A 15,414-nucleotide genomic window follows, 5' to 3' on the forward strand; every position below is an offset into this window, starting at 1 on the left:
TGTCCTACAGCACATTGTTTTACGTTTAATTAACCGCATCATATATTGAGCACAGCAATTTCGATCACCATTTCCAGCTCGTTTTTTTTTTTTTTTCTTTTGGTTGGGGCCATAGCCAGAGCTAGGCTCAAGTAGGGCCTTTAACTTTGTAATACACTTTTCTAATGAACGAAGAAAATAGCCAAGCACCTCTTCCGAAATTAATTCGATCTCTTGTTCCCGTCCTAGCAAATTCTGGTAAACGTCCGGTCACGTCCAAATTTCTCTCAATTAAAAATAAAGGCACATTATTTAGTAACGCACAGATAATGGTGAAAGTGAAACCAACAGCCAAAAACTTGGCAAACAACGTCAACATATTTATTTTCGTAAAATATACATGAATTCATAGCGCGCTCACACTTTATTCACATCGTCGCTGTTGTCATGGCCGGGGCAGCGCGTCACATTTCTTGCGCCGAGCACCAGCAACTGCCTCATATATTCTGTAGTCATCCCCACACAGCAGCACACGAAGACTGGCAAGTCGCACTCATGTGTACAGCGGGTTAAAAAAAAAAAAAAAAAAAAAGAGTAGACTCAATTAACATTTTTGGACTTCTTTCTGTGACCTCTAAGCTGTACACATTCTCTCAGGCATTAAAATTTCGCATCGCTACCGCATGCTACACAGTGCACAATAAGTGCAGCAAACAATATTTTAAGGAGTGCACACTACACAATATACATTGCAAACAATCTTCAGCTACAGCAAAAGTTTCTTGGCCTACACTGTAAAGGCATCGATGAGTATTTATCTCTGAACATATGCAGGGGTTGAAGACTGCTTGAGCATTTTGAAGCAGCTCTGGGAGCAGTAATAATGCCCTTTTGGAGCAGTAAAACGAGTTTTGGAGCATGTTTTTAGGACTGAATGCTTTTAATAATTGCAATTTTCTATTCCCGACATAAAAAATCTATACTTTGATTCCTTTCTTTTCTTTTCTTTCTTTTTTTCAAAGTTCAGTGCTCGGTTTGACTGTGCATGCATCTGAGACAAGGTGACAAACTGCCAAAACATGTACAGATGCTTAAAATATCACAGCTGACCTCAGCAATAATAATTTGGCACAATACTAGCAAATGGAATGCTTTCTTTCCACGCATGTCTGAAAATAAAGTCTGTTTAAAAGCTAAAAAACGTACATGGAGTTTACCAAAGTACTTTGATGCACTCAAGTACCACCACTAGTTTGAAATTCCCATCAATGAGCAGCACATTTATGCTATCTTTTTCAATCCTGTCTTGTGTTGATAAATTCCTGAACACCGGACAGTGCTGCCTGCAAGGAGGATTGACAGCACTCATGGGTAGCCTTCCCTCCTCTTGAAATTATTTGCTTCCTAAGCTTCCGCTTTAGCGATAGTGAGGCTACCTCAAGTTCAACACATTAAAGATATGCCTTGTATTGCTTTCCAACACTCTTGAGAAAATTATAGTGATTTGCACCTTCGTGGCATCGCCCTATAACGCTACGAGTGTGCTTTGCCTCACGTAGGTTTAGCACATTTGTTCCTAACAAAGAGGCTCGATGGTGATGTACGTGCTTGTTTTCACAGCAGAATCCTAAGAACAACTGGACAGAAAAGTTTCCTAGGTCCACTGAGAAGTAAAACCAGGTTCTGCTATATTTGATGGCAAAACATTAACATTTGGAGCTGTTTTGAAGCAGGATGGAGCAAATGGAGCAGCCTTTCTACCCCTGCATATGTGAGCCCACAGCACAAGTCCCCCCCCCCCCCCCCCTCTCACACACACACAAACATACACACACAGTGCACTCAAGTTCTGTAATTTTGGCAAACTCACCATAATTCAAGACGAAAATGTATGCACAGCAACAAAGTGCAGTAACTGAATTGTAATCACTACCATATATGGCGCTATTTAGAGTCCTCATTGAGCTCACATATGCAATGCTTAGAGCACACACAAACCCAAACCAAACACAATGATTATGCTATTACCACAAGTCACATCCTGTCATCTCTTCCTAGACACCTTGGGGCACCTCCAACTGGTTTTATGGACAATCGCTAAGGCATCCGATTTGCTCTGGCATAGGAGGTTCAGCATAAAAGGGTCTCATTATGATGTCTTCGAACCTTCAAAAAAGCAACATTGCAGTTGCCATCTGCACTAGGTGAAAAGGAGAAAAAAAAAAAAAAGTGAAGTATTGTATGCCTATGCAATACATCAAACCCAGCTACAGGATAAAGGACAAAAGGATGAATGTCTTTTCACAAGACTGTGGTTAGCTGGGTTCATATCTCACATAGGTTATATTCACATAGGTTTTCTGCTTCATATTCTCAGTCTTTGACTTAAATAGGCAGGCCATGTTATTCAACCCCCTTGAAGTTGGAGATTACGTTGCCTAAAAGCCCGACACTTTTGTCTACTCAAGTCTTTGCAACCTACTGAGCAAAGAATTAGGTACTCCTCTATCTATAAATCACTTGGCTGAGAAGGCAGCCATGTTGGGGAAGAATGTGAACTGTAAGCAGTAATTTGTCCTCAAGAACAACAAGAGGCTTTTTTAATGCATTTTTTTTTTTGTACTAAGTAGGAGGAGTTCACATTAGCTATCAAAATATCAGGGTCAAAGCGCATTTCTACTGAGGCAGCAATTCAAACAAGTGAAATCAGTGAGACTAACTTTCATACAATAATGCTACATAGTGTTAGTGCTAGTCTTTGTCTTGTCGAACAATACCTAATGAGGCAGGTTCTAGCTTAAGAGCACAGAATGCGGGAGGTTGAAACCTAAAAGAAAACGTTTTTGCTAATTACATTACAATCACAGGAGAAAGATGCAGATCACCGGGAAATACGGAAGTATTCACTCGTATCTACAGCTATAAAGGAAAGTCACACACCTTTCTTTTGCTGCAATAAGCCTGCCTCATGTGGCACTAGTGAAACCTACTTAAGTGAAACCTACTCCACAATGGGGAATGCCCTTCAATATGTTGAAATATCGCTGGAATTTCAAAAACACACAGAAAGTGCACAGCTCTGAAAACTATTTTTAAGAGCTATAATAAGTAGTGGTAGTTTAGAATGAGAGTTAAGTGACCCATCTCATATTACATGTCCATGACAGGACAGAAGTGTGGCTTAGAGCTGCTTTAGTATAACACAGGTGTGGTTCCATCACTGAGCCAACAATGGCATGTGGGCAAATGTACAAAGTCCGCTGGATACTTAAAAAAACATTCAGCTTGCATAGCAATCACGCAGACTGGACTCTAAATGAAATGTCTGTTCAGCTCTATTGACTGAACTGTGTAATAAGCTCCACATCACCACATCATTGACTTCCACATGCCTTCAGTCAGCACAACTGAAAAAGCTTATGAATGACCATGATACGAGTGTGTAAAACATAAAAGTGAAGCCGTTCAGTATGGTGCACCTAGCATGATTAAGGACAATATGCAGTCCATCACTTAACACTGCCAAGTGATATTGTCACGGGTTCTATTGCTATCCGGATGGCAGTCCAGAAGGACAGGGTCAAAGGATGGGGTTGGGGCACTGAGGCACAGGAGGCAGAGAGCAGGCGCTTGACCAGGCAAAAGCAGCGACGGCTCAGAACCACGCGCACTCTGCACGATCTTCGTCTTCTTCCCTCTCCAGAACTGACACGGTTAGCGCGGGTTACAATATTAATTGCAGTCCATTGCAAAAAAGCTGGAGAATGCCACACTCCATGTCCATGTTTGCTCTGTTGCCATGCGCTCGGCACCACAAACATATATTACTGTGGGGCTATGGTAGCAGTTCTGTGTTCACATAATGCAAAATAAACCCACCACGATTGCTCAGTGGTCAGTGTGCTTGACTACTAAGCCAGGGTACCCAGGTTCAATCCCAGCCACAGCAGCTGCATTTTGATGAAAGCAAAATGCAAGATGCCCACATACTGTCTGATGTCAGTGCATGTTAATGAGCCCCATGTGGTTGACATTATCCGGAGCTTTCAACTATGGGACCCCTCATAACCTGAATCATTTTGGGATGTGAAACCCCACAAACCAGTAAAAAAGAAAAAGTAAGCTACAGCTCAGATCACGTGGCAAAAATTTACTGCCCAAAATTTTTCTGTGCTGACAAAAGGCTCCTCTTGAGCCTCTATAACAAACAGCTCTATCTGCTTCCAGAGCGGTCCTATACTGGTGTGAAGCGTTACCCCTATGCATCCACTTGTCTGATGTTGACTAGCACAAACCAGTTAAATTTAACTGCCATGTAAACAACAGGTGCAGATGAGCGATGAGGCTCAGGCTTGCTGATAAAAACTCATCATAGGAAAGCAACATCAACACAAAAGCACAGACTGGTGTACCCTCCCATCTTTGTATCTTGTATCTTTTGTATCTTTGTATCTTTTGTATTTTTGTAACTGAACAACTTGTTACCGGAAGACGCAAATGCCACTTTCTATTACATCAAGCTGTTCCTAGCCCCTGGAAGTCTTGCCGCTAGCAGCATGAAATATGCTTCTACAGAAGGTTTCAACATACCCTTACTGCCCAGGGGGCATTCTGAAATCATCAGTTTTGGCACACTTGTTTTCAGAGCAGGCCCACAGTCTGCAACAGTGCAACCAAAAGTGATCATTTATGGGTACACAACTCTCCTGTCAACATCAATTTGACATTACCTGGTCACTGAGTGTGCTGACATAAGTGTACCACTGGAACAAGTTTCTCTAACTGCTGACAAGAAATGACAGTCCTGCTGCAATCAGCTCATACGAGTATTTCGATCCTGGCAAAAATGCAGACTAAGGTCATGCAATCGGGCATGCCAAGCATACATAGTTAAATGGCATAAGCCATCTCACTTCACTTTCTTGGAAAAGTAATAAAATGGCTGCTCTTAGTCAACTCTGAAAGTACAGAAGTACAAATGAAAAGTGAAAATGAATATGAGTGGATCAACATCCATCTTTTCCTCTTAACAGGATTTGTCGAATTTTTTCAAGTAAAAATCCTTGAAAAAAAAAAAAAATGCAATCTGCAAATAAGAGCTTCCACTACTCAAAATGGCCACTCTATGAGTCGCCCACAAATCTGTCCCTGAAATGCACACAGACATGCCTGCATGTCTTAGAAATTCTGAACGTTTGCATGCAGCTAAGCAATGCAACATACGTATATCCGCTGATAACAAACCAGAATATTAACAGGCATCCGCTCATGCTTGCAGATGCTCTTTTAAAAGTCTCATATCTAAGGGCATGCCTGACTTTATCATGGTAATGAACATTCCTAGCCAATGTTCCTTAAAACAAAGACTAGCCAACATCTTGAGAGACCGCCCCACACTTCCAATGATCCTACAAAACAAGTTAAATAGCTTAAATTGCTGCTTACTATGGCGCATGCTCTCAGCAGAAAATGCAAACAGAAAGCAACTTTTCTGATACACATCTCGCTATATCAGCCATGTAGTCATGTGTAATTCTTGTATGTTTAGTTAGAGGCACAGAAAGTGATACCTCATACTTAAAAAAAGAAAACACACATTCAGTCCTGTGCCGTCATCTTTGTTGTGTTTTAAACTTGTGAAGGATAGATTTCATGTAAAGAAGAAAAGAAATTACACACCAGGTATGGCTTTACAAGACAAATATACAATGCATAGCAGCACAGGTGTTGGCTTTTTCCATGTCCTTCGTCTCCGCGCTGTTATTCCTTAAACATGTACCAACGAGCTCAACTCTCCTTTTTAATGCATAGCAACACTACACACGTGCGAATTAAGATGCTATATTTCATTTCTTGCAAATGCCAGTTTCTACCGCACGATCGCGCTTATTTCGCATGCTAGCAAGGTGATGTTAAAAATCCTGCAAGGTAGGCTGCAGCAGTATGTGGATCGGGAGCTTCCGGACGTGCAAGCTGGGTTTCGCAAGGGCAGAGGAACTAGAGACCAAATAGCCAACCTTCGCTGGATCATGGAAAAAGCAAGAGAGTTCCAGAAACCCATTTACTTCTGCTTTATTGATTATGCGAAAGCGTTTGACTGCGTAGATCACAGCAGATTGTGGCAAGCTCTCCAAGAGATGGGAGTTCCAATTCACCTCATCTGTCTCCTCAGGAACCTTTATGAAGGGCAAGAGGCCACAGTCAGAACTGGGCATGGTCTTACTGATTGGTTTCCGATTGAGAAAGGGGTGAGACAAGGCTGCATACTGTCGCCCTGCCTATTTAACCTATATGCAGAGTGCATCATGAGGAAGGCCGGTCTGGACGAGTCTTCAGCCGGAGTGAAGATTGCTGGAAAACGTATCAACAACCTTAGATATGCGGATGATACCACTTTAATGGCAGAAAGTGAAGTGGAACTCAAGAGACTTCTGATGCGCGTACAAGAAGAGAGTGAGAAGTTTGGGCTTAAACTGAACATTAAAAAGACGAAGATCATGGCGTCTTGCCCTATCAAGTCCTGGAGCATCAATGGACAAGAAGTGGAAGCTGTGACAGATTTTCTGTTCTTGGGCGCCAAGATTACCTCGGAAGGAGACTGCAGCCATGAAATTAGGAGACGCCTGCTTCTGGGAAAGAGAGCAATGGTTAGCCTTGACCGCCTAGTAAAGAGCAGAGACATTAGTCTGCCAACCAAGATCCGTATAACCCGTGCTATGGTCTTTCCAGTTGTGATGTATGGATGCGAGAGTTGGACTGTGAAAAGGCTGACCGCCGAAGAATTGACGCGTTTGAATTGTGGTGCTGGCGAAGACTCTTAAGAGTTCCTTGGACTGCCAGAAGATCAAATCAGTCGATATTGTCGACCATAAACCCTGACTGCTCATTGGAGGGTCAAATTCTAAAGTTAAAGCTCAGCTACTTTGGTCATCTGATGAGAAGAGAGGAGTCGCTGGAGAAAGATTTGATATTGGGAAAGGTTGAGGGTCGCCGGAGAAGGGGTAGGCAGCGAACGCGATGGTTAGATGGCATTCTCGAGGCATTGCAGATGAAGCTATGTGATGTTAAGAAGATAGTGAGAGACCGGAAAGCGTGGCGTGACATGGTCCATAGGGTCACGAAGAGTCGGACACGACTGAACGCCTGAACTGAACTGAACTGACTTTCAGCAAAGGTGAACTTTACAAATGGCACAGTACCCCAAACAAACCCTAGAATGCCAAGTGTGATAAATTATAAATTCAATATGATTACATGGGTAATGCAATTTTGTCCACAAAGTTTTTATGTGTTGTGAGCTGATGAAATATAGGGCGCCGTGAAACCGCTACACTGCATTCAGGTGAAATTCAAACATTTGAGCAGTTTCCGAAACAGACTTGCATGTGACCAGTGGAAGTGTTTGCTTTGCCAAAAAATTTTTCTCGCAAGTGATGGCAACATGACTGCACAGTTCTCGTCATTCTATCTGCAAATGGATGGTGCGATTAATTCAAATCTGTAACGCAGTCCACTAGAAGAATGAGAAGCTGAGGACTCTCAAGACAATGGTCGAGCAGTAAGCTCACTCCCTCTCTGCCACAGCGGCTACTTGTCAGAGCTAAAAAAAGTTTAAGCAAGTTTTGCAATTCTGGGATTTTCGGCTGTCAGTATGCAAGTACAGAAAAAATTGATGTTGCTTAGTTGCCAGACCCAGCCTTGTTTGTACACCAGACACAGCAGACGACGTTTCTATGTTAGGAACACTGGCCTTGGCTGCAACACAGAGTGATGTACAATCAGTAGGATCGTAGGTTTACTTCATGTCAAGTAACACACAGTAGCATTGCTAAGTGAGGTGCCACTGCTATGGTGCAACATCATAAAATAAAAATGCATCTGCAATATTTAACAAGCTTTCCGAGGTGTCAGGTCAGTAGGCCTGAAGGCTGCGAGCTCTAGTAGTATCAATATGTTGCTATCATGAGCAGGTATGAATTCATGGATTTCGATTATAGGAGACGCACTGCAAGTAGAACACTCAGGTGCATCAGTTTAGAGTGTGGAAGGTGATGTTATTCTTGCAGCTTCAAAGTGTGCATTCAAAGACTGTTCCAACACCTTAAAAAAAGGTGTACTATTTTATCATTATATCAATGCCTGCATATCCCAAAAAGAGCAGGTGAACTTACCAATGCTGAGAATAATGCCACAATGCTGCAGCTTTCATTTCTACGATGCTCAAGATAGTTGGTTCCTTTCCAGATAAACAGATAATGCATCCTTACTCAGGGAATGGGCCAAATTCACAATAAATAAAACAAACCAATCCACTGGCCTGCACTAGTTTGTTCATTGCTCGAAGCACACTAGCCATATCTAGACAAGCTGGTTGTGCCGTTTCTTCAGAAAGCAATGCCATTTTGGACACGGTGCATTGCCAAGACTTGTGGTGACTGCTCATACTCTGAGAGCATTGAAGGGTAATGGCACTATAATAAGCACAACCACTGTTTCCTGCCGGAGAAGTAGAGATACCTGCCACCAGCCATTTCATGCAGGGCTGAGGGAATAAGATGGATCAAACATGGGTAAAATGGCAGCCACACTAGAGATAACACCAAGCAGTCCCACTGTTCCCGGTTCAAGACTGGCGTGGCCCAGTGCTGTGTAAGGTATCCACAGGTCGGCAAAGTTCTTGACCAGGTCGAGTAGGAGTGCCTTGTGGAAGGCTGCTGATGCCCAAAGCATGCGCAATGAGGTTCTCAGGGTGTGGGCCTTAGATGGTGCGGCCAGCAGCACGGGCAGTATCTGGTACAGCTCGAGCAGGTCGCGTATCAGCGCAGCAGCGATGGCCAGCAGCCAGAATTTGTTACTTGTACGACTCCAGGCATCCCTGTACAAAAAGAAAACGTGCAGCTCAATCATGTGGTGTCTCAGTCTTCACTGCACAAAAACAGAAATATGCAAGTATGGGGGGGTTGCTCAGTCCCAGAGAATTTCAGCAGCATAACATTAACCAGAAGCAGAGAAGAAGATTAAATTTCAGAATCTAGAATGAACTGATTGCTATCCCACCTGAAAAATATTAGAGAAGTGAAGGTGCTCTGTTAATAATAATTTATGTTCACAGATGCATGCTCGCATGCTCACGTTGTTATGCAGCAATGAGCAGCAAAGAAGTCAGTTGGGCATTCAGATGCTGTTGGGTATCCGAAAGGTGATGAGACAGCATTATATCACTTGGATTAATGTCTACTTCAAATTGCTTCATATTCAAAAAAAGTAAAATTCAATGAAATGCCCATGACACTTATGTTCAATAAATGCACACAAATTTCACCCATACTAAAGTATGTGACATTACACCTATTGCTATCACCATGTCTAAAGGCACTTTATTCAAATTTCGATAACATTGTTCAAACATGGCAACATACCATTGCTTTTCTCTTGCATTTATCTTATATCCACTTTCAAGTTGCATTGGTCCCTGCCCCAATCTTGTGAGAGTGCAAATTCTATGGAGGTATCCAATCCTTTTCCATCCTACAGTGACAGCTACAGTGACAGCAGGTAGTTTCACTGTGGGTATAAAATGTAGGCCTGCCTCTGCCCCAATCTTGTGAGAGTGCAAATTCTATGGAGGTATCCAATCCTTTTCCATCGTACAGTGACAGCTACAGTGACAGCAGGTAGTTTCACTGTGGGTACAAAATGTAGGCCTGCCTCAGCAGGCAGTGTTTTGTGCCCACAGTGAAATTACCTGCTTTCAGAAATATCCTCTCACCAAGCCCGAGACTCCCTGACATGACAAGCGGTGAGAAGGGAGGTCTACACTATCAGTGGTGGGAAAGCCAATGTAGGCTTTGGAGCAGCTCTTGAAGCCGAAAAATATGCATTTTGGAGCAGGTATCGAGCAGAAATATAGTCATTCTGTAGCGGTAAAGTGAGCATTTCGGAGCACCTTCCAGTGCAAATACAAAACCTTGATTAATGCGAACTCTAACATCTCAAAGTATTTGAGGCTGACGTTTTTCATGTCACACCATAAACATCAGTCCATGTGTTTGTCACCACTTATCTTCAATGGCTCTCGTGACGAAGCTTGGATATATGAATATCTTGGCAGAGAAAATTAGAAAAACATGCCATCAGTCAGGGATAGACTCGTGGGTCACTCTTGCACGGGACGGTGGGTGGGGGGTTCCATTTGAACCATATATTTATTGAAATTTCCTGGCCAAGAAATGATTTCATATAGGTTGGGGGAGGGCGACCCTGCTCCCCATAAATCCGCCTATGTCATCAGCCGGAAAATGGCGTAGTCCATAGGTCATGCCCCCCCCCCCCCCAATCAATGCACCAAAGCACTACACTCATGCACTGCAACCCACGCCCTTCGCCACAAGCAACAATCTGCCAGCTGGGTGCCGTAGTGCTGACAAAGTGTAATAATGTACCTCATGTAATACAGAGCTTTCCCTTGGACTACTACAGCAGTGCAACCTTTTACGGGCTCATTGTGAAACTTCTGGAATGCCGTCTTTAGCCGATCCCAAAGAAATTATAACCTGCCAAGCGCCTGCGTATCGGTTTTGCCACATTGCAAGCTAGGGGCTATGGGCCCATATGCTGTCACAAACTTTAAGCCATGGAAGAGAAACTACGGCCCGAGGTGCACTATGCTGGCTGTGCTGCGTGCAACAATGTTTAGGGGCAGACTCCAAAGCTTTTAAGCCTCGTCGATGTCATCAGCAAAAGTGTCACGCTCTTGGGGCAGCTCTGAAACTAAAAACAATATACTAATAAACCTTGTAAACCAGGGAATCGAACCTCCATCCCTTGGATCCCCAGCCCAGCGCTTTACCACTGTGCCACGCCCCGAATCGTGAAAGGCTTTTCATAATTCCCCTTGTCTACAGTGAGAATGATAGCGAGATTCCACGAGTGACAGATATTGCACCTTTCCTTTCCAGTAGACAAATTATAGAACGCCGGTGAACTTTAATGCGTTTAGTGAAATGCTGGTTGCGTTCGACAAAGGGCGCGCGATGTACCGTAGCAACAGATCATGACGTCACAAGGTGATTAATGCATATACAAAGCTGACCCCACCAGGCATCTGATCCAGACGTCCATGCGCCCTTTCAGTTGTCGTTTCCTCAAACGCCGCACCACACAGCAACCGGAAGCAGACCCAGATGTCTAGGAGGCGTTAGTACAGTAGGCATCAGCAGCGTTGGAAATTGATTTACAGGATAGAAAAGGCGCAGTATCTGTCACAATTCTCAGCATACACATGTACCATGCCATAAAGGAAGGGACGGTTGTGAAACGGAAGTCACACTCTATACTCGAAGCATCATTCACCACTACATTCGCAACAAATGCGTAGCAGATTGCGGCACCCAGGCACATTGTGGCACTTTTACCACTTCAGTCGCCAAAGTGTCTCCTAATTTTTGTTTCTATTATCCCTTCTTCTTCTCCTGTCGCTGTTGTTGCTGTCCTGTATTTTGTTATAGGCTAGCTTCGGTTCTCATGAAGAGATGCCAGGAGCTACCATCTGCTGCAGCTTTGCAAGAGCCTCTCTTGCCCCAAAACCCATTCCCGTGTGCGCCTTGCATCTCGTATGGTAGTGACGAAATGTGATCACCACACTGGCACTTGCTTGCCTTCTCTGTCAGAGCATTCACTACCACTTGTATATGACATGATGGCGAGTGTGGGTGGTGCCACGCCTCGTGATCTATGCAGCCACACCAGTTCTATGGCTCTCTCGATTATATATGGCCACCAACACACTGGCTCTCATGCAAGCCTTACCATTACCACTTATGCACTTTGTTTGTTTTAGTGCACTGGAAGATGGTCTCCAAAAAAGAAAATGACAAAGTTAATTGACACCACAAGGGTGCGGTGCTGAGACTAGGCAGCACCATTTCGTTACTGCTGTGACGCCCTGCCGTGAGCTCAAATTAACAGAAATATTAGATTTTCAAATATTTTAAGCACCTCTTTGCAGACCAGAACGTGATGGAGGCAAAACGAAGAGGCACCCCTGTGCTGTGCTATGTCAGTGCACAGATCCCCAGGTGGTCGAAATTGCTCCATAGTCCTCCACTATGGCTATTCTTTCTCTCTCTCCACTTTCACTCCCATCTTCCTCCCTTCCCTTACAGCTAAGTTCAGGTGTCCACAGAACAAGTGTGACAGATACTGCGCCTTTCCTTTCCTATGAACCAATTATTATTGGGAGGTGAAACAGAAGCCTCCGTGTGCTGTGAGATGTCAGCGCATGTTAAAGATCCCCAGGTGGTAGAAATTGCTCCGTAGTCCTCCAATATGGCTCCACTTTCTCTCTTTCCACTTTCAGCCCCACCTTCCTCCCTTCCCTTAAGGCACCACTTTCTCTTTTTCAACTTTCAGCCCCACCTTCCTCCTTTCCCTTAAGGCATTTGTAAAAGACTGAGGAAAAAAAATCAGCCTCTTGGAGCAGTTTAAGCCGATGTAATGCTTTTGGCACAGTGTGGTGCAAATCTCATATGTATCAAAACAGCACAACTGGCAGTGCTCTCCCATCCCTGCCCTATAATAGTGAGCGCACATGCCTGTATGCTTGTCAAAACATGTAGCACCATTCTAATTGGCAAACATGAACACGAACACCAGTCCTAAAGAATGATTGATTGCTCAGGCTGTCCAAACATGGTCACGGGCTTTTTAATACTATAGATGTAAGTGGCAAGTCTGGATAAATTAATCTCCTTGGCTATCGCGGTACTTACTTATGACCTTTTATGCAAGTGCACATGCTTACCAAGCTACCGTTGGTACAGTAAGGTCTCATTAGTTGATAACTAAGCGAGACCGTGAAAACTAGCTTACTGTCTTTTCATACCCCAGTAAAATTTACAAGTAAGAAGCAGTTGCGTAGAGGCAGAACATCTTCCCCGCATGTAAGAGGTCAGCGGCTCGAATCCCAGTGCCGCACAATTCTCCACCGGATTAAAAAAAAAAATCTGCGTGTTGATGGAATTTTATTAACAGATTTGGGGTGCGACCTGATGCCGGTAATCACCTCCGGCAATGCACTTCCTCACCAGAACAGGAGTTGGCCACCCTGGTGCAGTAATTGGCCGCAACCTCCCATGATTAGTCTTATAAAACCCCAACCCTCAGTCACCAGCGGCTGCAGAGCAACTGACCACGGTGGCGGTCAGACCTGTGACGCAATGGGAGGTGCTAAGAATTTCTAGCTTCGCTAACAGGCCGCTATTGGAAACTGACCCTGGCAACGTTTAATGCTAGAACTGTACCTAGTGAAGCTAGTTTAGCAGTGCTGTTAGAGCAGCTAGAGGGTATGAAATGAGATGTCGTAGGGCTTAGTGAGGTTAGCAGGCCGAATGAGGCATATACTGTACTGAAGGACGGGCATGTACTGTGTTATCAAGGTTTACCAGAGAGGCGAGAACTAGGAGTTGGTTTCCTTGTCAATAAGTACATAGCTGGCAATATAGATGAATTCTATAGCATTAATGAGAGGGTAACAGACACTGTAATTAAGCTTAATAAGCAGTGCAAACTGAAGGTTGTACAGGCCTACACACCTACATGTAGTCATAATGACCAGGCAGTTGAAAGCTTTTATGCAGATGTAGAATTGGCAATGCGGAAAGGAAAGACACAGTATACTGTACTGATGAGCGACTTCAATGCCAAGGTAGGGAAAAAGCAGGCGGGAGACCAGGCAGTGGGTGACTATGGCATTGGTTCTAGGAATAGCAGGAGAGAGTTACTAGTTGAGTTTGCAGAGTGCAAAAACTTAAGAATCATGAGTACCTTCTTCAGCAAAACAAAGAACCGGAAGTGGACATGGAAAAGTCCCAACGGGGAGACTGAAAATGAAATTGACTTCATACTGTGTTCTAACCCAGCCATTATGCAGAATGTAGAGGTAATTGGGAAAGTGCGATGCAGTGACCACAGGATGGTAAGGTCTCAAATTAGTCTAAATCTGAAGAGGGAATGAAACAGATTAGTAAGAAAGAAGTCCAATGAAATAGCGGTGAGGGGAGGGCAGAAGAGTTCAGGACATTGCTAGAGAATAGATATTCAGCTCTCATTGAGGATGACAACATTAGCCTAGAAGCAATGAACAATAATTTCAGAGATATAATTACTGAGTGGGCTGTAAAAGCAGGCGGTAGGATAGTTAGAGAAGATATCCGTAAGCTGTCTAAGGAGACGAAAAATTTGATTAAGAAACGCCAAAGTATGAAAGTTTTTAACCCAACAGACCAGACAAAGCTGGCAGAGATATCAAAGCTAACCAATAAGCATAAAGTGGCCGATATAAGCAAGTATAGGATTTGGAGAAAATTGAGCATGCTGTAAAGAACGGGAGAAGCCTTAAAGCAGTGAAGAAGAAATTGGGTATAGGCAATAATCAGATGTATGCGCTAAGGGACAAGGGAAGAGTTCTATACTGATCTGTACAGTAACCAAAGTAGTCAGGACAATAATGAGATCGGCAGTAGGAAAAAGCAGTCAGACGTTCTGCCAATAACGAAGGACAAGGTTAAGAAAGCTTGGAGCTTTAGAACTATGAAAAGGGGGAAGGCAGCTGGAGAGGATCAGATTAACTGCATATTTGTTGAAAGACAGCGGGATATCATACTAGGAAAACTGGCCATCCTATATGCGCAATGCTTGGTGTCATCGACGGTACAAAAACATGCAAGAACACAAACATTATATTAATTCATAAGAAAGAGGATGCTAAGGACCTGAAAAATTAGACCAATCAGCTTACTGTCTGCTACGTATAAAGTATTTACTAAGGTAATCGCTAATAGAATCAGGACAACCTTAAACTTCAATCAAGCAAAAGATCAGACAGGTTCTCGGAAAGGGTATTTTAATATCGATCATATCCATACCATCAACCAGGTGATAGACAAATGCTCAGAATATAACCAGCCCTTATACATAGCATACATTGATTACGAAAAAGCATTTGACTCAGTAGAAACCTCGGCGATGATGCAGGCCTTGTGAAATCAAGGGGTAGACGAGCAGTACGTGAAAGTGCTGGAAGATATATAGTGGCTGCACAGCAACTATAGTTCTGCATAAAGAAAGTAACAAAATTCACATAAAGAAAAGTGTTAGGCAAGGAGACACGATCTCCCCAGTACTATTCACAGCTTGCTTAGAGGAAGTACTCGGAGACTTGGAATGGGAGCAGTTAGGGATAAGGGTAGATTGAGAACACATCAGTAATCTGCGATTTGCTGATGACTTTGCCTTGCTAAGTAACTTAGGGGATGAACAGCAAAGAATGACTGAAGACCTAGACAGGAAAAGCAGAAAGGTAGGCTTGAAAATCAATATGCAGAAGACTAAGGTAATGCTGAAAGAACAGCAGTTTACGTTAGGTAGCGAATCACT

General features: G+C 43.5%; 1 protein-coding gene across 1 annotated transcript in view; it reads right to left on the reverse strand.

Moving 5' to 3' along the window:
• Positions 1–338: 338 nt before the first annotated feature.
• Pex11ab (peroxisomal biogenesis factor 11ab) overlaps positions 339–15,414 on the reverse strand; it is a 32,524-nt gene continuing 17,448 nt past the window's right edge. Inside the window, exon 4 of the mRNA XM_084594009.1 lies at positions 339–8,854. Coding sequence (XP_084450135.1) covers positions 8,512–8,854 — 343 coding nt within the window. The 3' untranslated portion in view covers positions 339–8,511. The remainder of the gene's footprint in view (positions 8,855–15,414) is intronic.

Source organism: Amblyomma maculatum, chromosome 2 (assembly GCF_055883805.1).
Source record: "Amblyomma maculatum isolate TAMU_Amacu chromosome 2, ASM5588380v1, whole genome shotgun sequence".
NCBI lineage: Eukaryota > Metazoa > Arthropoda > Arachnida > Ixodida > Ixodidae > Amblyomma > Amblyomma maculatum.